The sequence below is a fragment of the Mytilus galloprovincialis genome, chromosome 9, assembly GCF_965363235.1.
Source record: "Mytilus galloprovincialis chromosome 9, xbMytGall1.hap1.1, whole genome shotgun sequence".
In the NCBI taxonomy this organism is placed as follows: domain Eukaryota; kingdom Metazoa; phylum Mollusca; class Bivalvia; order Mytilida; family Mytilidae; genus Mytilus; species Mytilus galloprovincialis.
The window spans coordinates 39,134,200-39,156,474 of record NC_134846.1 but is presented as its reverse complement, the minus strand read 5'-3'; the positions used below and the strand labels follow the sequence as shown (position 1 = coordinate 39,156,474).

The 22,275-nt window shown below is 32.3% G+C and overlaps 1 protein-coding gene across 2 annotated transcripts; it reads left to right on the top strand.

Moving 5' to 3' along the window:
* Window positions 1–1,408: 1,408 nt before the first annotated feature.
* On the top strand, window positions 1,409–22,096 carry LOC143044973 (uncharacterized). Of its 2 annotated transcripts, XM_076217251.1 has the most exons (6): window positions 1,425–1,566; window positions 2,478–2,570; window positions 15,456–16,133; window positions 16,534–16,590; window positions 18,954–19,029; window positions 20,202–22,096. In XM_076217251.1, the coding sequence occupies exons 2-6, from the start codon at window positions 2,498–2,500 to the stop codon at window positions 20,491–20,493; spliced, it is 1,176 nt and encodes a 391-aa protein (XP_076073366.1). In that variant the 5' UTR covers window positions 1,425–1,566; window positions 2,478–2,497; the 3' UTR covers window positions 20,494–22,096. The 2 variants fall into 2 exon arrangements, with proteins under 2 accessions (XP_076073367.1, XP_076073366.1); XM_076217252.1 differs by lacking the exon at window positions 18,954–19,029 and having other exon boundaries at window positions 1,409–1,566; window positions 20,202–20,360.
* Window positions 22,097–22,275: the final 179 nt, after the last annotated feature.

The window sequence follows — 22,275 nt, the reverse complement described above, 5'->3', positions numbered from 1 at the left end:
TGTAGTAGAGACCATTTGGGGAAATTCCGACTACCACTGAAAAACGAAGGCATGGAAAGTTTGCACTGAAAAAGGCCAGCTACGGACCCCTCGAAAAAGAGTTGCAAGGATTCTTAACGTACTGTTTTCATTGAAAGCTTGCAGCTGGAATTAGTTTGGACGAATATAAATTTACTAATTTTAACAATTTTATTCCGTTGTCTGTTTGATTCTATAATTTGTTCTGATCATTTAACACGACCGTGCGTTCACATTGCTGTATGAAATTCTATGTATTATTGGAATGTTCAAATGATTTCTACTAAGGAATTACTTGGAAATACTTTATTATGTCCAAGGTATTTGGTAGTCATACATCATCGTACAGTAACTTACCGTTCGTTTTGGAAATGAAAGTTACAAGCAATAATTACATGTAGTACACTCATCTACAAAAAAAGAAATGATCAAAGAATGTTGTCTTCTTTTAGAATCTATAAAGGAAGTTTTTCGATTAATTGCGCTGTTTGAATTTAACCGCCTAAACACTATCTTCCGTATATAAAGGCAACAGTAGTATACCGCTGTTCAAAACTCATAAATCCATGGACAAAAAACAAAATCGGGATAACAAACTAAAACCGAGGGAAACGCATTAAATATAAGAGGAGAACAACGACATAACACTAAAATGTAACACACATTAATTATTTTAAGGCAGTGTCTGCGCGTACCCGCATGCGGGTACGAATAGCAAAATTGCAGTTCGTAGGCTACGCGTACCCACATCCGGTTTTATAATAAAATGCTATCGGATCGGGAATAAAACGTGAAATAATATATACAGAATTTGTCCCAATTTGTGAATAAATTGATTTAAACCACTCAGATGTTTTATAAATATTTATATAGATCTATAGGTAATTAAAAAGTTTTTATTTCAGTTAATAAATATTCTTAAAATGGAAAAGAGTCATTTTCATTCATTAGTGAGACTACTACAGTCTCAGGTCAAGTTTTTTTTTATGTCGAATACTTCTAGTTTACTATTTAAAACTGTTCTCAATATAAAGGATATGCCTACTTTTAGTACATTTCAAATGGATTGTCCTTTCCACTCTTAACTTGGCGTGACTAAAGAGAGGGCATTTATAAAACATCTGAGTGGTTTTATAAATCAATTTATTCACGAATTGGGACACATTCTGTATATATTATTTCACGTTTTATTCCCGATCCGATGGCATTTTATTATAAAACCGGATGTGGGTACGCGTAGCCTACGAATGGCAATTCATTATATCTGTAGTTTTGATACAATTGAAGTTTGAAAAGTTCGTACGAAAATGGCTACAGAAGGGTACATAAACCTTATTATATGTAAATGACGAATCGCACAAAACACCATATCTTGTTATGATTACAATTGTAAATCATTAAGTTTTATAAGTTAACAACTGCATCCTTGATAATTTAATAGCAATTTAAATGTCATGTTTTCTGATTCAGTCATCTATTTTTATAACAGTAGTGTGACAACTACATCCGTGTGTAGTTCTTATTTGGAAACGACATGAACATATTCAGGTAAATATTTATGTTCTTTTACACAAAGGTGTGTATATTTTAATGGGTCTGAGTATCATCATTAATCTTCAATTTGTTTCCATCATAATTATATACCGCCACATCTTAAACGACATTTCCATTTTATTAACATAAGTTAAACGAAATAACACCGCTGATTATATAACATGTATAAGTAAGTATTGTATGCGAATGTGAATTTGTTAGGGGGAGGAAATGTTTAGAATAGATAGAGATGGTTATAATTGTCGAAATGTTCATCTGGTGCAGTAAAATTGGTACCGTTAAAGTTAGGGCAAAAGAAACGTTGGGAGGAAGTTTATCGGGTAACATACTATTTGTGTTTGTTTAAAGCATTACATGTATTATAATGTATAGCAATCCATTTGATATTTTTAAATCTTCAATAATAAGTTATTTACAATCCGAATGTCATATAGCAAATTTAATTTGAGCATCTTGAATTCCTTATGTGCATGGATGGCATAAGAGAGGAGAAAATAAGTAACTAAGTAAAGTTTTATTCTCAAACAACCCTCCTTGTTAATTTCCAGATGTAATTCAAGATATGCGACAGACTTGACAGTATCTCCAGTATAAATTATCCTTTAATCCAAATTGGTTCTGATAAAAATCTAAAGTATATCAAGTCCTGAAAATGTTATGCTCAATTAGATGATTTCTTGAAGGTATTACTAAGCTAAAATAGTTCCTCCAAAACTTATACTGATCAACGAGTTGTACTGTTTATGCAAGACATTCTAACGTGACGGTTTTGTTGAAATGCAATTAGAAAGTAAAGAAAAGAGACTGCTATACATCTCTTTAAACAGAATTGGTAAGCTGAAATAAATTTTACGGTATAAATCATTGCATGATATATGCTTTAACTTTTTAACTTTTATTTTTAGGTGAATTTCCTTGGCATAACATGTCAACCATTTCCCAAAGGTGGTACATTTGCACGGTACTGCTATGTTTATCCCCGTATTTAGAGGCGTTTAGTGAGTATTTGCATTACAATTCTGCTTCCCTTCACTTGTTGTCATTCTTAAGGCAGTAACATAACTATCATTTATAAAACCAGTCATAATTTCAATTTAGAGGCTTTTTTAATTAAACGATACTTCATGCCATATTTAAAAATATTCCTAGCGTTATTTTTGTATATTTAGTAACTATCTAAGAAAACTTACATAAATGAAGAGATAAATGAAAAATGAACAGATTGATGCCCGATTTATATAATTCCAAGGCCGCCAGTCGGCACCAGAGGCGACGAAGCAGCGCATCTATTTTGGTTGGGCAAATATCCACTTTTTGATATGGGACGAGCTCTGACGTCCCTCGGCCCCAGCTTGTCTGGCAAAACAGCCGTTTGACGTCAGAGTAATCTCGGACTAGTGTTTGCTTAATCTATTTATATCTATATTTATGTTTACATCGCTTATATGGTCATCGGATGACTATAGAGGTCAACTCTATAAATAATTAGATGGCGTCTAGACTCAAATAAACGCGAAACGAAGCTACGTACTTTCATTCCTGTGCCTCACAGGTACTTGTTTCTGTCAATATGGGTTTTTCTATCCATACCCGTACAAAAAATCACAACGTAGCTAACGGAAATTTCCAATGTGTTCGCTTCAACCAATATTTTATTACTTTCACTTGCCCCTCTCACGAATAAACATACACCAGTCTGTCGGTAATTGATTTATCTTTACACTAAAACAACTTTCACGTACCGTGAGAATATACCCCTCAAACAGTATAACACACTTGAGATGAGAATTATTGACCTTAAATTATGCACTAGTGTGGTTTCATATTTAGTTTATATGTCCTTAAAATCTAAAATGGTAAAAGATAAAATAAACTATAGAAATTAGTTTTAAATAAAACAGTAGAGTTTGTCAACACAATTTTGGGTCTACAAGATTATTTACAGGGGTAATTAATATTCATATGCTCTAATTATGATTTTAACTACTAAGTACTTTGCTATATCACTTAGTATTTAATTAAGTATATACACATAAGTAGTATAATACTTATTACATATTACATTCCCACGACTGACAGCCACTTGCAAGTTAAGCACCGAACTCTAACTGATTGTTCATTTGTTTTCCAAAATTTGGGCTCTTTTAGCATGTAATGCATAGATCCAGTCTTTGCAGATTCGTTCTAAGTCTCTCTGCTGAGACACAGTTATAAGGTTGTTCCTAGAACAGTCAACCAAGAATTCGAGAAGGTCCTCATCAGAATTAATTATACTGCAATAAGGGATATGATTATTCTCCAGTAGGGATTTTAGTCTATTGTGATGACTTTTTCTCACACAATTCAGACTTTCACACTTGACTAGGAAGTGTTTATAATCCTCAGGTCCTACCATGCACAATTTACATTCTGCAGATTTTGTTTCGTCAAATCGGTTGGTAATACTTTGGGTTTTGTAAGTTCCTGTAAGTATCCTGAATTTTATTATCCCTTTGCTAACATCTCTTTTATGATCTCTGACACTGCTCCAACAGAAGTTTGTTTTTTTTAAATTCCAGTTGTTAACTTCCATGTATTTGAGTGTTGTTTTGCTTCTAGCAATTTCGGTCCAGCTATTTTTTTCAGGTTTTGTCTAGACGTCGTGAGTCAATTGTTTCCAATTTTTCTCTTGATTTAGTATAATCTCATGTGCGGATGGAAGATCATAAGATTTGAGGATTTTGTCCACGTTTATGTACCAACTACTTGATTTATCGCCTTTTGTTGCTAGCTGTCTTATTCCAATTTTACACTCAATTGAGTTGGGATCTTTTGATATTCTTAGACTTTTTTTATTGATCTGACTGAACGTTTCGTCTCTAGTCTCTTCAAGTTGTAAATGTTATTTTTTGAAGGAGGTGAACCAACCTTTTTCCACAGATATAATGCCTTTTTGAGATACCTACAGCTTTGGCAAGTTGTGGGGACCAGCTGATCTTCTTTTTTCTACTAAATTTGGATTTCCTACGTGAATAGCTCAAAGGAGTAGGTCCGGTAAGGACCGATTTTGGCCTCAAATTTCAGGTTCATCTGACGAAAGATTTTGACCACTTTTTAAACACTTAAGTGTCTATTTCATTTGAATCAATGAGTTTATGTGAAAGATTTTAACTGATTTAGTCATTAAAAACGATCCGATTCAAGCTTAAATATGAAAAATCTACCAAATATGCCGAAAAATGTCACTTTTCAGATGGTTTTTGGTCAAAAATGAAAGTGGCCGCATCCGTGTTCATCCTCAACCTTTATATATGTTATGTATTATCATAAAATACAACTTACATTTCAATATTAAGGATGAACACGAATGCGGCCACTTTCGTTTTACACGAAAACCGTCTAAAATTTAACTAAAATGCTAGAATTGTGAAGATTTCAGTAATTTAGCATGACTTAATGGTGCTAGTACCCGATATATATGCATTGTATTGTCAAAAACAGCCCATATTTATGTAGCAGAAGCATTCTACTGTCCAATAAATAACGAAACGTTTACATTTTAACAATTTTGTAAAACTGCTATATTTTGGGGCCAAAAAGGGGTCTTACCGCACCTACTCCTTTAAAGCGTTAGTAAGACCAGATATTAGATGGTTTGTAGCTTGTTCAATACCGTAAGGTGTTCTCATATTCAGATACTTTTTATGTTTTAGTTCCTCCTTTAATTTTTGTTCATAGCTTGTTTTGTCAACCTTTTCCCAATTAATCTTAGTCACAATATCCCCACTTTGTTGTTTTTGAGTGGTCTGTAATCTAACAGAAAATTCAGCAGAGACGGGATAATGGTCTGAGGTGTTATGGCCTTCTCTTAAGATTTTCATCTGCATATATTCAGTTGACTCGTCATCATTCTCTCTAGGTTTTGTAAGAATGAAGTCTATCTGTGATTTTGAATCACCTTGATGGTATGTATGGTCTATAGGGTAGTTAGATGGTACCACTATTTGATTGTCCTTACAAAAGTTTATAAATAGTTCATCTTGGGTGTACTTGTATTGTCTATGAAATGAAGCATTAAAATCGCCGGCGATAATAATTGAATGAGTTCTTTGGTATTTTAGTAATAATTCTTTCAAGATGTCCAAAGCTGCTCTAAAAGCAACATGCCCTTTATCGGTACCTCTTGAGGGGAGATATACATTTATAAGAAATATTGGGTCTTTTGTAGTTGAAATTTCGATAGCCTGTATTCTGTTATCTCCATCAGGAAGTTGAGAAAACATGGTTGACATGGACTTTCTATACAAAATTGCAATACCTCTAATCTATGGCCTCTTGGTCTACTGGTTGGGGATAAGGGTTCGTTATCATCAATTTGTCTTGAAAGGGTTATAAAATCTGAATAATGTTGTTTCAATAATTCTTTTTCATAGTTAAAAAGCCAATGTTCTTGTATCAGTACAATATCATGTTTATCAAGAAGTTCATCGAAGTAGTTTTTATTGAAATTAAAGCCTTTAATGTTGAAAGAGACAATTCGCAGCGGACTTGATTTTCCCAAGGTTATATCATTCTTGTCACAGGGGGTGCAATATCTGGGTCCATGAGGAATGTTTGACCTTTGTCTAAAAAAGGATTGTATATGTGTTGAACATTCTTGTTTGGTGGCAATCCTACTGTGTCAGAACAATTTTCTGATATCCTTGTCTCACTACTTTGTTCAACAGCAAAACAGTTTTTACTACTAGTATTTGAGTTTGAGGAATTTGATAGCGTATTGGGATCAGGATTTTCAAGATAGACATATGATTTTACTGAATCTCAAGGATTGTAACTTTGTGAAGAATCATTCAGGTTTGCTTTCATTTCATTTCTCTTTCTGACAACAAAACTGTTTTTACTATCTCCTATAGAACTGTTACTTATGTCATTAGAAACATAAGATTTTGTGATAAGCTCTGGTACATTTTTATTACTAGATGTGTTTATCTGTACCTTTCCTTGAGTAGAGGACATGTGGTGAATTTGAGAATGAAGATGAGTTGATGGATTGACAGAAAAACTGTTTTTACTATCTCCTATTGAACTGTTACTTATGTCATTAGAAACATAAGATTTTGTGATAAGCTCTGGTACAATTTTATTACTAGATGTGCTTATCTGTACCTTTCCTTAAGTAGAGGACATGTGGTGAATTTGAGAGTGAAGATGAGTTGGTGGATTGATAGCAATACTATTATTACTACCAAAGCGAGATAATTGTATTGCAACCGCAGCTCTAGGATATATCATTTGTGAATGCTGGGCTTGCATGTGACTATTTGGTATGATATTTTGTGAAGGTGCCAGTTGAGTTCTGCCTTGTTGTCTAAACATATAAGGTGGTGGAGCTGGAACTGACTGCTGGAATAAAGGATGGACTGGTGGTTGTATCCAATGGTTTTGCACTGAAGTTGGAGAAGGTTATACAACATGTTGAGAGTGTATTGTATGTACAGGGCCTTGTTGGTTCATAACGTGCTGTGCCTTGCAAGTTGACTAGATTTTGACTTTGTTGCCTTATAGTCCAGTCAAACTAAGATTTTACCTCAAACTATTTGCAACAGAAAATGTTTTAGTTCTAATTTATAGCATTATGCCCTTTATATACACAGAAAAAAGTCCCATAAAATCTAACTTTAGGAAAACTAAAAATCAGCATTGGAAGGGGAGATAACTCTTGCAAAAATGAGTCTTTTTGGTCAGTTTTTAGTTGTTTTTCTTAAAATGTGTGTAAAGTATGATACTTTGATGGGGTTATAAGTTTGTATTTGACTAAATTATATAATCTTCTGCTCATAAAATGTACAAAACCGAAGTGTTATGGGTAGTTTTATTTTTTTTCATGCATTTTTTATTAAAGAAATTGCAAATTTGAAGCTTTGTGACCATTTCTAAAAAATAATGTGAAAATTTGGTATTTTTTATATTTGTATATTAAATTTTTTCAGCAACTTACTTATCTTAAGAAACTTTAAACCGCAAAAAGAAGAATATATGCTTAATTATTTTTTTTGATTTGAGATTCTTTACCTTGACATGTTGAAAAAATTAATAAATGGTCAACTAATGAATTACGAAATCTAGATTATAGCTTGATAAAATGTATGAAAACACCTTTAGAGTTGTTTGTTATACTCTAAATAGTTATCAAAGGTACCAGGATTATAATTTAGTACCCGCTAAAAAATCAGGAATCAATAAATTCTAATGAATAGAAGCGGTAAAGTTATGATTTTGTATCAATTTTTATTGATAATTCTGCCTCTTTTGCAAGAGTTATCTCCCTTTTCAATGCAAATCTCCATAGGAAATTTAGATGGTGATTTTTTAGTTTTCCTGAAGTTAGATTTTATGGGACTTTTTTCTGTGTATATTTGGGGTATAATGCTAAAGATTAAAACTTCTGTTGCAATTACTTTCGGGTTAGGGTCAAATTTATGCCAGATTGACTGGACTATAAGTGTAAGAATTGATTTTCTAGGTGTTGCAGTCTCAAATTTGACATTTCACGTTCAAGGTCTCTGGTTCTAATATCTAGTTGTGAACAATGACAATTAGAACAGTTAGCATTGTTTGATGAAGGTGTCTGTCTATAACTATGATGGTCAGGTCCATTTTGGTGGTAATCAGTTTGACCGAGCTGCGACAGTTTCATGTTTCTAATTACGTTATTATTATCTAGTATGGTGTTCTCTAGAGCAGCAATATGTGCTTCAGCTACGGCAAGTTTGGATTTTAAATCATCTTGCTTCAAAATCTTTTGTTTCTTTGGTCCAGTTTGTTTATGTTGTTTTATGGAGTTATTATCTGAATGAGTATTTTGAAACTGTAATATTGGAGTAGAGTTGTTTCTAAAAGCTCCTATATTAGTTAATTGTTGAGCAATATGAAATTGTTTGCCTGTATGGTCTTGTTGCGCGTCATTGGAAATCCCACATTGAGAGTCTGATTTTGAAGATTTTTCTAGTTTTCTGTTTATCTGAACTGATTTCACCAAAGTATCTGGGGAGCATGAGGAACCAGTAAATTGAACCGTGTTTCCAGCATCTGTTTCTATTTCTGAGATGGATATGTAATTTAATAGCAAGTTACACTGTGTGCATTTGAATTGTTCCAATTCATCAATACTCATAGATTTGTATTGATCAGAAGTGACGTTTTGACATTGAAAATGGAATTTTCTTCGCAAGTAATACCCCAGATAAAGTCGTATTCGATTATGTCCTCAGAGCAACTAGCACAATTTTTGAGACATTGGGTAGAATCTGTTGCTACTATTGTCTCAGTTGATGCCGAGTTTTGAGTTCTGTTCAAATTGATGAAGAGAGGATCATTTTCATCTCTACTGGATGTAGGTACAATTGCTGAATGGGAAGTTGAAGTTTTATCAGATTGTATCCAATTGTTAGAGTCCTGATCAGACAAGAAAAATCTACATGAATCCTGGATGACTGTGTTCATATTGTTTAATAAATCTACAGATGGTAATGTACTTAAAATTTCATGTAGGTCATTCTTAATAAAGTCCTTAATTTCTCTACCATTTGCTTCAACAGATAATGCAGTTTTGTATAAATTAATTCTGTAAGCTTGTCTCCTACCAACCTTATCATTTGTGATTGGTTTAATACTGAGTGATTCTTCAACTATAAGATTGTTTTTGTCCCTTTTGAAATGAGATATAGCTGTTAGTCTACTTGACTTTTCATAGAATGCAAGAGTATGTTTATGAAACATCAGAAACGCAGCAGGAGAAAATTTCATAACAAGGGTTCCTCTTTTGAATTCAGCCTGTACATTGAGCTGTTCAGTAGCATCAATCATCTTGTGGGCTGCTTTGGTTGGATTTAGTGAGTAATTGGTTACAGTTGATTTCCCTTGATTTAATCTATTTGAAGTAAATTGACTAGATAGTTGCAAACGTTCTCTGTTTTTCTGTCGTGCTTTGTGTTTTGCAACTGTTAGACTTGGTGTATATCTATATGGAGATATTTTCTCTCTGTGTGATCTCCTTGGGGAAGACATTCTAGATTCAGATGACAGCAAAGCAGTCTTTACTATTTTGAAGCTAGTAAAACTTGACAAATTTATTTACTGAGGTTCCTTTCCTTACTCTAATAACTCTAGATAAATTTTGGACAGCAAAGCAGTCTTTACTTTTCTGAAGCCAATAAACTTGACAAATTTATTTACTGAAGTTCCTTTCCTTTCTCTAATAACTCTGGATAAATTTATTTGTTTTTTGGACAGCAAAGCAGTCTTTACTATTCTGAAGCCAATATACGTTGACAGATTTGTTTACTGGACTTCCTTTTCTTTCTCAATAACTCTGGATAAATTTTGGACATCAAAGCAGTCTTTACTATTCTAAAGCTAACATAACTTGACAAATTTGTTTACTTAGTTGATTTCCTTTCTCTAAAAATTCTGAGCAGGTTTTGGGCAGCAAAACAGTTTTTCCTATCCATGACTTTTGACTAACATATATAATTTAAATTTGTAGATGTATCTTTTGGTGCACAGATGACTCAAAGTATGTAAGCTATGTGTAAGATAGGTTGATCTCTATGGACAGCAAAACTGTTTTTACTATCTTGATGGTTAACTGTTGAATTAGGTTATATGATGATTATAAAGAAGATTATATATAGGGTTATGACATAAATAGGATGATCTCTAGTAAATTGTTCTTAGGGGAAAGCTAAACTTTCTCTACTATCGTATGGTATTTAGTAACTGGCGTTTTGTATGTTAATAGTAATACAGAAGCTGAATTTGTCTGATGTACAGGAGTGGACAGCAAAACTGTTTTTACTATCCAAATTTTCTGGACCAAACTCTGTTATTCATATTATGCAAAAGCTAGTAGTATAACTATAGTGATGAAGCTGTGTCAGAGATATCTTAATATGCTGTTGTATACGATGGGATGAGGTAGACAATATTTTATTTTCCTTATTTATAAGACTGTATCAGGTTCACTTTGATTGTATAGCAATTAGGCAGCAAAACAGTTTTTACTACCTTTACTAAAAGTTATTCCTTTTTTTAATTTCAGAATATCTTGGATTGAGTGATATTAGTTGAAGTTAAAGCTGCACCCTGAACTCATTGATTGTATTGATGTTAATTCAGTTTGACAATAGGAAAATCTGTATGAGCAGCAAAACACTTTTTACAGCTCAGTTTTCAGATTTTGAGTTTTTGGATTTTCTGTGCTTATGACGATGTTTTTTTGATTCTGTGAAACAGTCAATAACCATCTGTCTGCCAATGCGTTGATACCAGAGTTTCGCAAGCAATGGGTTGGGGTGTTCACCATCCACGTAAACGTGCTTGCAGTTGTAATGGCTACGAGCCTTTGCTCTTTGGCCCTTGTGACCTTTGGTTGGGCGGGTTAAGTCCAATGAGAATCGCGGTGATCTGGCGTTATCTAAGCCTGAGGTATTAAGTTGACGGATCACACTGTTAATAGAATCAATTTGTTTTGAAAGTTTGATGTCGTCTTCATAAAAAGAATGAGGTTCAGGGTGTTGTATTCCACTAATGAGTAATGAGGGATTTCGAGCAAAGTGACTCTTAGAGTGTTTTTCTTTCTAACCACTTTTAAGGCTAAAATAGAATGAAATTCAAAACAGTGTGGCTGTGGCCATTGATTGACACGTTAAATTCATCCATTGACTAGGACAATTTACGTGAACGTTTGTCTGTAACGACCACTGTTCACGAAATACCTACGATAGACATTTAAACTGTGGGGTCACCAAAGGTTTCTTCACGCCTTTAATTATAAAATAATTTGAAAAATTAATCAGGAATAACCTTTATGTTTTGATTTATATAATTGATATAAATCAAAACATCGTGTTATTTCTGATTAATTTTTCGAATTACTTTATTAAGGTGTTGAGAACCTTTGGTGACCCCATAGTTTAAATGTCTTTAAAAAGTACAAAGTGAGCAGTGGTCGTTACATACAAACGTTCACCTAAATTGTCCCAGTCAATGGATGAATTTCATGTGTCAATCAATGGCCACAGCCACACTGTTTTGAATTTCATTCTAATATCCTCAAGTTTGTTTTTTTATGTATTTGATTATACTAGAGGTATTCTGAAAGCGAAGGTTTAAATATCTACCAGATTTTGCAGTGATATCACAATTCCCAAGCCACACGTAAACGTGAATATTTTTATATCTTTTGGTTCTTTTGTGAAGGTTGTTACGTACCCAAAGTATAGAATCTCTCAGTCGTGAACCTGACTGACTTATGAACTCTATATTGAGCTCATCTAAGTTGGTAACTTCACATTTAATATACGAGCCTTTGCTGTCAGATAGCAAAACCGATATATATATTTGCTGAAGACCTGATTTTTGGATTTTAATCTGCCTCAAGCTCCTTCTAATGTAGCTATCAGTCATGGGAATAGTCTTGCCTAGCAAGTGTAAAAATTATTTATAGAAAAAGGGGGGAGGGTATTAATACACAAGGATAATAAGAACTATCTTTAAAAAAGATATCCGACGTATTTAAATTTGAGTATATGTTTAAAACTATCATTTCGATAACCTTCAGAAGCACAAAGAAACCATTTAAATAACTTTTTCTCTGTTTGTGTTCAGTATTCTCGGTCCTTGTATATCTTTCTGTTTACATTCACCAAAACCCCGCGTTCTAAAAGTCATGTACGTTCGTACAACAAAGTTTACATTAAAAATTATATAATTGTCATAAACAGCTGTCACGGATGCAAAGAGCTATTGGAGAAACAATTATTTTAATAAAAATATAATCTTTGTAAGATCTAGTTCAAATATTTATAGTTTTTCACTTGCTTTCCATCACGATATAATTAACGAGACGTTTTTTACAAACACAACCAAATCACCCACCATGACAGCATTTTGTCCAATCACAGAAAGGATTTTCGAGCATGCGTATTCTGTTGCCATAGTTAAGCGTCCTTAAGTTCAAAGGGCACAAACCGAAACTATACCGACTACGTCGGAAAAATAGGAAACTGAGATAAAAAGATAAAATGAGATCACCTGGTTCAGTTAATCCTACATGGTGGAAATATTCAGCAGAGAATGCTTTAAGATATTTACTGGAGACACAAAAATTAAAAATTAATTATGTAGCTTATGTAGCTTGTTAAATTATTAACATTTAAAGATATATATAAATTATACAGTTTTATTCTATATTAAAGATGCTTTTATATAAATTTACTAATTAACCTTTTAAATGGCGGGAAATTTAATCTCGTTCTACACGGGAAGAAACCCAAGTTTCTAGTTGAATTAATTACGCTTTATTTTACATAGTATTTTGGAATAAGTGTGTATAAAATGTTTTAAAATGTTAAATGTATGGCAAATAGGGTGTGACTTTGTGAAATTCCTGAAAAACTTTCAATTTTCTTCTCTGTGAAAATCCACGACCACGCTGTACAGGCTTCGTTCTCGTTAACTTCCGGTTAACTTAGGAAGTAGATACAACTGTGAAATCCCATTGGTCACATTTTTCTGGTTTCTGGTAAGTAGTATAAATAAACAGGTAACCAGATACATTTGACCAATCAGATTGCACTGTTATATTTACTTCCTTAGTTAACCGGAAGTTAAGTACTTACAATTTCAATGGTCTGGAAAAAGGTAAATAATTCTCATCTCAAGTGTGTTATACTGTTTGAGGGGTATTCTCAAGGTACGTGAAAGTTGTTTTAGTGTAAAGTAATCAATTACCGACAGACTGGTTTATGTTTATGCGTGAGAGGGGCAAGTGGAAGTAATAAAATATTGGTTGAAGCGAACACCTTGAAAATTTCCGTTAGCTACCTTGTGATTTTTTGTACGGGTATGGATAGAAAACCCCATATTGACAGAAACAAGTGCCTGTGTTGTGCCTTGTTTATCGTTTTATTTAGACTTTTAATAGTTTGGATAAATGTTTTACATTTTTATAAATCAAATATGAGAATTTGATTAGAATCGGTGAACATGAGTTTGACAGCTAGTTCCCATTTTTGATTATATTACTTTATCGATTGCTGTACCCCAAATTTTGACATGTTTATCTATTGCACCTGTTTGGTTTGCTCAAACGTTGTTATCAATATTATGGAATTCAATACGACTGTCATGTTCAAGTGAGAAGTCTAGCTAGCTTTAAAACAAGGTTTACTGGACCATTTTCTACATAAGAAAATACATGTTCCAATTCAGGAATATGACAGTTCTTTTACATTCTTGAGATGTGTTTGAGCTTTTGATTTTGCCATTTAATAAAGGAATTTCTAACTATAATTTCCCTTGTAGTTATGTATTTTTGTTATTTTACTTTTAAGCGTGTAAAAGAAATTGCACACGAAACCTTCTTAAACTTTTCGGATACCTAAATATTTTTCCGAGCGTATAGGAAACAAAGACAATAAATGAAATTATCTAAAGATATGTTCAAAACTTTATATAGTCGGTCATTTACATGGAAAAGGTTACTAGTATATCTTTTAATACCTATAGTTTACTATAATGTTACAAAATAACAAGTTTTTTAAAAGACTGTTATACGTTGATATAAGAATGTGTCCATAGTTCACGGATGACCCACTCGCACTATCATTTTCCATGTTCAGTGGATCGTGAAATAGGGGTCAAAACTTTAATTTGGAATTTAAAGAAGAAAAATCATATCATGGGGAACATGTGTACTAAGTTTCAAGTTGATTGGACTTCAACTTCATCAAAAACTACCTTGACCAAAAACTTTAACCTGAAGCGGGACGGACGGACGGACGGACGGACGAACGAACGAACGAACGGACGAACGGACCCACAGACCAGAAAACATAATGCCCCTTTACTCTCGTAGGTGGGGCATAAAAACGAAGGGTCCGTGTGCTTGATTTCGGGATAAAAGCCATTGAAAATTTATCGGGAAATAATTCTCTCTAGACTTTTCATAAATTTAATATTGGTATTTTTCTCCCTCAAAAAGAGCATGAGAAAATAACAAGATTTTATAGGATTTTCAACAATTGCTTTTTAAATAATGAAATTTATGAAAAGAAAAGTAGGGGTTAACGGGGAATTTTTGAATGGCACTACATAGATAAAACAAGAAAACTCCGAATATCTGAGAAAAATTCAAAAGCTAACCACACTCTTCTGAGTTCTATTGAAAGCTCTTCTGTCTGAATTCCCTGGTGTTTATTTAGTTTAGGAATGTCAAAAAACTTTAAATCAGTATGATCCAGTATCTCCAGGCTTTGATCGATTTGTACAACCGTAAATAACACAAGTATTAACCATAGCTAACGGTAAAATGTAAATATTAAATCCGATTACGTGTTACACATTAATTCGCTCTGATTGCCCTACAAGATTGCGACGCCTGCTTTAAATTGTGGGTAAAATCATCGATGGAAAACCATCTATAGGAGCGAACATCCTTAAGTAAGATAATTGAAAAAGAAGTAGTGACCAAAGTCGCATGTTAATAATAACTGTAATTAGACAGGAATATGACGGTTGTTGTCTATTCGTTTTTTGTTATACACTTATACAAACATAAATTAATTAATTTCCGAAAAATCATAAAACACAATGTTAAACTGTATTGACAAATATGATTTTTGCTTTGGTTAATCTTGGCATCATGCATGGTTCGTAAAAGTCTATAAAAATTTCCGTTTAGGGATATCTCGAGGCAATTATAAGGTACACAATTACCAGACTGATATGGAATGGTGATACTGTAAATTCAAGTACAAAGTAAAAGAGTTTTTAAACAAAATACTGGGGGCCTGCATTTCTCACCGAACACCACATGTTTCAAGTATTTAAACTGCTTTCAGATTCATGCAAAGAAGTATCTTTGTCAAAGAATCGAAATACCAGTGGAGAATATATACTTTATCATGACGAAAACCCATTCAAGGTGTATTGCTTCTTTGAAGATGATTGGGTGTATACATTTATATCAAAGTCGTCGTATAACACATCAATTGACATGTCAAAGTTATACAACACTAAAAACTTTACCAAAATTCGTATCAGGTGGAACGACGGTACACAAAAAGATGTTTCTGTAGAAAATTTGACAGGATATCAAGATAAGTCTGATCTCTACTTCGGATATAACAACCATAATTCATATCAAGGCCCTCAAAGCACAAATGCCGATCACATGTCGCCATATCTGTTTCTCGGATTTTTACCAATTAAATTGGCAAGAAACAAAACCATACAAGGATATCGTGCTGGAGAAAGGGATTTTACATTCAATAATTGTGACGCAAATCCAAACAGTTACATAACTTTCTATTTCAATCCTAATAGAAGCTATCCGAGGATAGTTGGCAGGTCGAATACCTTTATGAACGGTTGGATGGAGTATTCGTCATTAATAAATAAAAGTTTATCCATGGGTAGGGAATTCTATTTTGACTTTGAGATGCATATGGGCGGTTGCGGTGGATTTATGACAACATATGCTGTATCCAATTTAACGGTAGCTTTAGGATTGCCGTTTGGTATGTATTTTATATATATATATATAAGAAGATGTGGTATGAGTGCCAATGAGACAACTCTCAATTGAAGTCATAATTTGTTAAAAAAACCTGTTATAGGTTAAAATGTTAATGCTTTCTAAATTCGTAATAAATATGATAAGGTATAAGTCGTCGTCTTCATACCACGCAATTTGAAAATGTTTCATAAGATTTAGAATGGAATTATTTAGTATCATATCAATTCGCCTGTCACTTACCCAAACGACAATCACTTTCTTATAAAGACTATTTCAGTTGACATACATGCTTCACCTATATTAAGTTATTTCAAGAAAAACAACCATTTTATTTTCAAAAAGTGATAGGACTAAAATGAAGTCTAAAGGTGCTAAATACATTAAACGAAATGTTCTTTCAGGGCCTTTATCCAATCTGGAAGAACATGAGGAAGATACTGATGATGTGAGAAATAGAGGTAAAACATCAATAGCATCTCATTATATTTGGTTTGAGGTTTTTTAAGTTTTTTTTTTATCAAATATAACATGAAAAGCAGTTTCCACCTTTAAGAGAGACATATAGGATACTTAGTTTTGAGTGCCAATGAGTTTATCAAGAATGTGACCAGTCTGACTAACACGTCTGTGATATTGTATAGAGTTCCCCTGTGAATAAAGGTTGCTATTCATTATATTTAAGTTATTTTAAAGATGTCCCAAAACAATCTTTATAATAAAGAAATATATCTTTATGAGTTGTACAAGATTATGCCCGACATCAAACTGCAGTAACATTAAGAATCATAGTCATTTTAAACCTTCTACTTCGAATATTTTGTTAAGGATGTACACCTCTGAGGAGACAAAAATTTCTAGAATTAAATTGTTTTTCTTAACCTGATTTTTGGGTTTATATGACTGCAAATAAAATTGGTGAAGAAATAATCATATGGTAATGCTCTTCATTTTTTGCTGCGGCCTTTGGAAAATATCCAATTTTGATGATTTTCCTATTTTTCATCAATTTTTACCTAATTTTGGGCTATTATCGTGAAAAAAAATTACAGTTCCACAATTACACTTTTTTTCATACTTTCAATAAAGATGAAGTGGACCAATTTGAATAAATTTGATTTAAAAAAAAAAGTATAGGTAGGTGTTTTAAAATATAAGAAAGTTTTATATTAGATGCTTTTTTTGTGTCAAATTTACCATGCGGTCAATTTTGTAAATTTGTGAGTTTTCTCAGTTATAAGATCAAAATGCATATTTTCAACTTTTTTTGTTATAGATGATTGGAAAAATACATATCTTAGAAATTTGAAAAGTGAAAAATGATATAGGATGTACATGATTCTTGTAAAATCAAGTTTTGTACCCTCACCCATTTTCTCAAAATTTTGGCTAAAAAGACTGACTTGATTGGTCGTAAAATTTGAAAACTGGATTACTCAAAAACTGTTCATAGTAAATACACAATTTTTTCACAGAGTTATGTTTGATTATAATATTTTCTAAATTTGTTGATATTTTCCACTTGTATCACATGTTTTCGAAATAATTCCAGAACGAGTTTCAACGAAACTGAAACGTCAGAAGAATAAATCCTTAATTCATGTATCTATTTATATTCATTCTCCAAACTTTTAAACCCTAATTTTTTTTTATTTATTGATATTAATATACTCTAATAACCAGACAATTAATGTAAAATATTACACCGTTTAATTGTCTCCTAAGTAAACTTTAAAGTTTCCTGCTTAGAACAAACGTTGCTGATGAACACCATTTTTTTTTATTTTGTACCTTCCTTTAACGCATTCGGGTGCAAATATTGAATGTTTACCAGAAATGCATTTCAAGCGCCATTAATTATTATTTACTTGTTTTTGATTTTAAACCTAACAGGCGGAAACCCAGTTGAAATAGAACAAAAGAATCGAAGCTCTTTGTTAGAGAAGGCGATAAATGCTTACTGTAATGTTTACTATAGCAGTAACACAAATTTTAAAAGTTAATAGAAACAAATAAAACGACAATTTTCTTCTTTTCTCAATTACGAAGTGTTTTATTTTAATGTCTGCCCTTCCATTATGTGACTCAAGAAAAAATTCCAAAAATGGGTAACAATTGCATCGAAAAGAGAAAATCGAGTGCACCTTTTTATGTTAGGGCGTGTTTGGGGTGTATATTTTGTCTTTATAACGTACAAAGCAAGAGTATTTGATATATCATCTCGCTTCAGATTCTATCACTTTTATATATCAAAGCTACAGGTTGACTAAATAACATAAAAAAATCACAGTACGAAAAGATGACATATATGGGTCAAGTGAAATACCTATCTAATGAATCACAAAAACAGAGTAGGTGTGTTCGAAAAGCTATTTTTTTTACTAAAAGTACTTGACGACAGTCTTTTAAGTTGGATGATGAAAATGCATATTTTCGAAAAAATATACTTTTTTGTGTGTGATAACTTGGGTTTATAATCTTCAACCACTGAAAATTTTTAGACTTCCCTTTCCACGAAATATCTAATTAATTTGTTTTTAAATGTTTAAGAATTTTCGAAAATTCCACCTGACAACCAATCAGACAATACTTTTAAGTTGAATCAATGCAGACAAGATCATACAAATACAACTGACATATAAAGATCGTAATGGTGCTATGTGGATAAATTTATCAGTTTTCAAGAGCAAAATTGGCAGCGCGTCATCCCTGCAATGGCTTCCATTTCTACGATTGTGAAAATGAACTGGCGTAATGGGGAAATAATTTTGACGAAGTAGAATCCTGACTGCTAATGTTTAGACTTAATGTTTTTAAATTTTAGGGATGATAATCGGACTGGTGATCGGTTTGGTACTGTTAATATGTGTTGGCGTCGTTGCAGTAATATTTTTAAAAAGGTACTAAGTTACTGCTTTAAATTTTATTTCGTTTTAATTCAAGCACAACCTATTTAATGAAAATAAAAAAATTGTTAACAAAAACTACCGAGATACTTTAACACGACACGTGACCATGAAAACCCTTTACCTGGTACTTTAGGAATAATGTCTTATAGTCGTCAATCAGCTGTACATACCTAGTACTCGTAAATTGGTATGATGTAGTTAACGGTAACGGAATAATGCTCAAACAATAAGCAAATAACCACAAACAATCCTTTGAAACAACTTTTTTGTGTGTAAGAAACAAATTTCAGTCATAAATGCAGGAACGACTTTTTGTTTTCGTTTCCTTTAAGCTAGGAAAGTGATATCATCCATTCAAATAAAAGTTGTATTTGATTGGTTGTTTTATATTTCAATCTACATTATGAAAATAAGGAGATGTGGTAAGATTTAAATTTATATAAACTTGTATTTTTGTTTAAGATATACAAAATAAACAAAGTTACCCGTATGTTGTAGTATCTGCTGACCCTAGATATCGATAAACCGTCATGAAAACAATAATGATATATTTGACGATTACATATGCTATGCATAGGTCTTGTTTATTTAAATAAAGGAAAAAGTAGTATACTGCTGTTAGAAATGCATAAATCGATTGAGAAAAAACAAATCCAGGTTACAAACTAAAACTGATGGAAACACATCAAACATAAGAGAACAACGACACAGAAACATCCTGGTATCTATGATGAGTTTATTATGCAAAACACACAGAAACGAACTAAAACATTTATATAACAACTGCCATTTTCCTGACTTGGTACAGGACATTTTAAGAAAAAATGGTGGGTTGAACCTGGTTTTGCGGCTAGCCAAACCTCGCGCTGTAATGGCAAAGTTAAATATAACACTAAAATAACAACAACATTACATGACAGGACTTGCTAAATAGACATATGGGTAGATGATAGAGATATGCTGTACATGTGTATATCTGAAATCTCTTATGATGAATAATTGCAGCCGATTTGCAACATTCTATATATTTGAAATTAGAAGATGTACTGATATAAATATCAACATTTGTTGGAAAGTTTTTGCTGTATGATTTTTGTAATAAATGTTCAGTTTATTAAAAGGTTAATTGTAGTGTTAATTATTAATTGTATATTGAATTTTAGATTTACTGCTATGAGTAAAGAGAGGGACATGTTCAAAAATGTTATAACTTCAGATGATTATACAATTCCAATAAAGAACGACCAAAGTCACGAGTATCAAACCCTAGAAATTAGAAACAGTAAGAAACCATACATGAATGTTGCGAGTATATCAGGCAGTCGTGCTGTATCTAACACTGACTATGACTACGCTGCAAATGAATATGTTGACCTTGACCACCAAATAGGCTTAAAAAATAGGGAATCGAATTATAATCAATATGAAGCTGTTGAACAAACGCAAAATATGTAATTAACTTTTGATATATCACCTGACAGCACTCTGAAGAAAACTATTCTTAATCCCTGAAACATGCAAACAATAATTGAAGGTTAAGACTTGACAAAATGCTTGAGGAGCCAATGAATAGAAATCGGGAAAAACAAGATTGACGAAATGGCAAAAGTTTTAGTGTATTAAAGTGACTAATTATTGTACTTCAAAAAAACTAAATAATCTTCTTTTTTTTATAAACTTCATATTCTTTATTTCATTAATAACGAAACAATCTTTAGTACAAACCATTGAACATGTACATATGTGCGAATAACTTGCGAACTGTTTAGTTTTTATGTCTTATATATAGAAGATCATATTAGCAATCCTACTTAATGCCACGTAAATTATGTCTCAGATACTTAGAAAATACTACATTGAGCAATCAGTATGTCCTTATTTTTGCAGCATAACATCTGAATTTTACCGTTTTACGTTTTTCATGGAAGAAGCTTAATGTTATTTTAGAACACATCAGATAGCATACCTTTTTTCAAACCTTTAACCTCGAAAAAGTGGCATCGCCTAGTTCTTGTATTTTCTGTCTTTTTTCGTGTAATGAAACTGTCTTTGATTTTGAACATTTGATAGACATTACATGTATAGTAAATAGTTATCAAAGGTACCAGGATTATAATTTAATATGCCAGACGCTCGTTTCGTCTACATAAGACTCATCAAAGACGCTCAGATCAAAATAGTTATAAAGCCAACGAAGTACAAAGTTGAAAAGCATTTAGGACCCCAAATTCCAAAAAGTTGTGTAAAGTACGGCTAAGATATAAAACCAGGTTCAATCCACCATTTTCTTCATTTGAAAATGCCTGTATCAAGTCAGGAATATGACAGTTGTTGTCCATTCGTTTGATGTGTTTTGTCATTTTATTTTGTCATTTGATTAGGGACTTTCCGATTGAATTTTCATCGGAGTTCAGTATTTTTGGTATTTTACTTTCTATAACTTATGTTCGTTAAATATTCATTTTGTTGATATCTTATTACTTCGCTTATATTAGGGAATAGTAAAGGTTAAGAATTATGTATTGTACGTGGCCCATTCAGTTACTACAATTCTTATACGATAGATGGACAATTGTGTTAATCATGTCTTGTTGTTTTTTATCTGTAAGGTTGTCACCATGTGAGAATGTCATATTGTGACGTTGCCTTAAATATAATGCAAATAAAATTATTCTTATATTTGATTTTATAATTAATCCGGCTTAGGGGTAGTTTGTTAGACTGTGTTATGTTGTTTAGATGATTTTGTTAATGTGTTGATTTCTGTACTTGTGTCTCCAAATATTTGCCCTCGAAAACATGCAACAAACAAAAATAAATGGAAGAAGGATTTTGTACTAAGAACATACGTTTTGTCATTTTTCGTCTTTATTATATGGTTATAAACAACAATTGTTGACTTTTTATATCAGTTTATACAATGATTTATAAACCTCAGAGACATGTCCTCGGTGAATAGCATATATCTGGTGTTGATAAATCATTATTTCAACCTCATCAAAAGTCAATAATTGTAATTTTGTTATCTTATTCTAATAAATCTTAACAGAAAACCCTGTATTGCTTTTGAACTTACATTTGCCATTGTATAGTTTTTGCGAAATAATTTTTTATTCATCTTAACACTTTTTTTGTGTTTTCTTCTTTACCGTTGTTGCTGAATCTATTCTTCTATTAGACTTATCATCACAACAAATTATTCTTTTTTTCGAGAGCGTTTTTGATTTGTCATTCTAA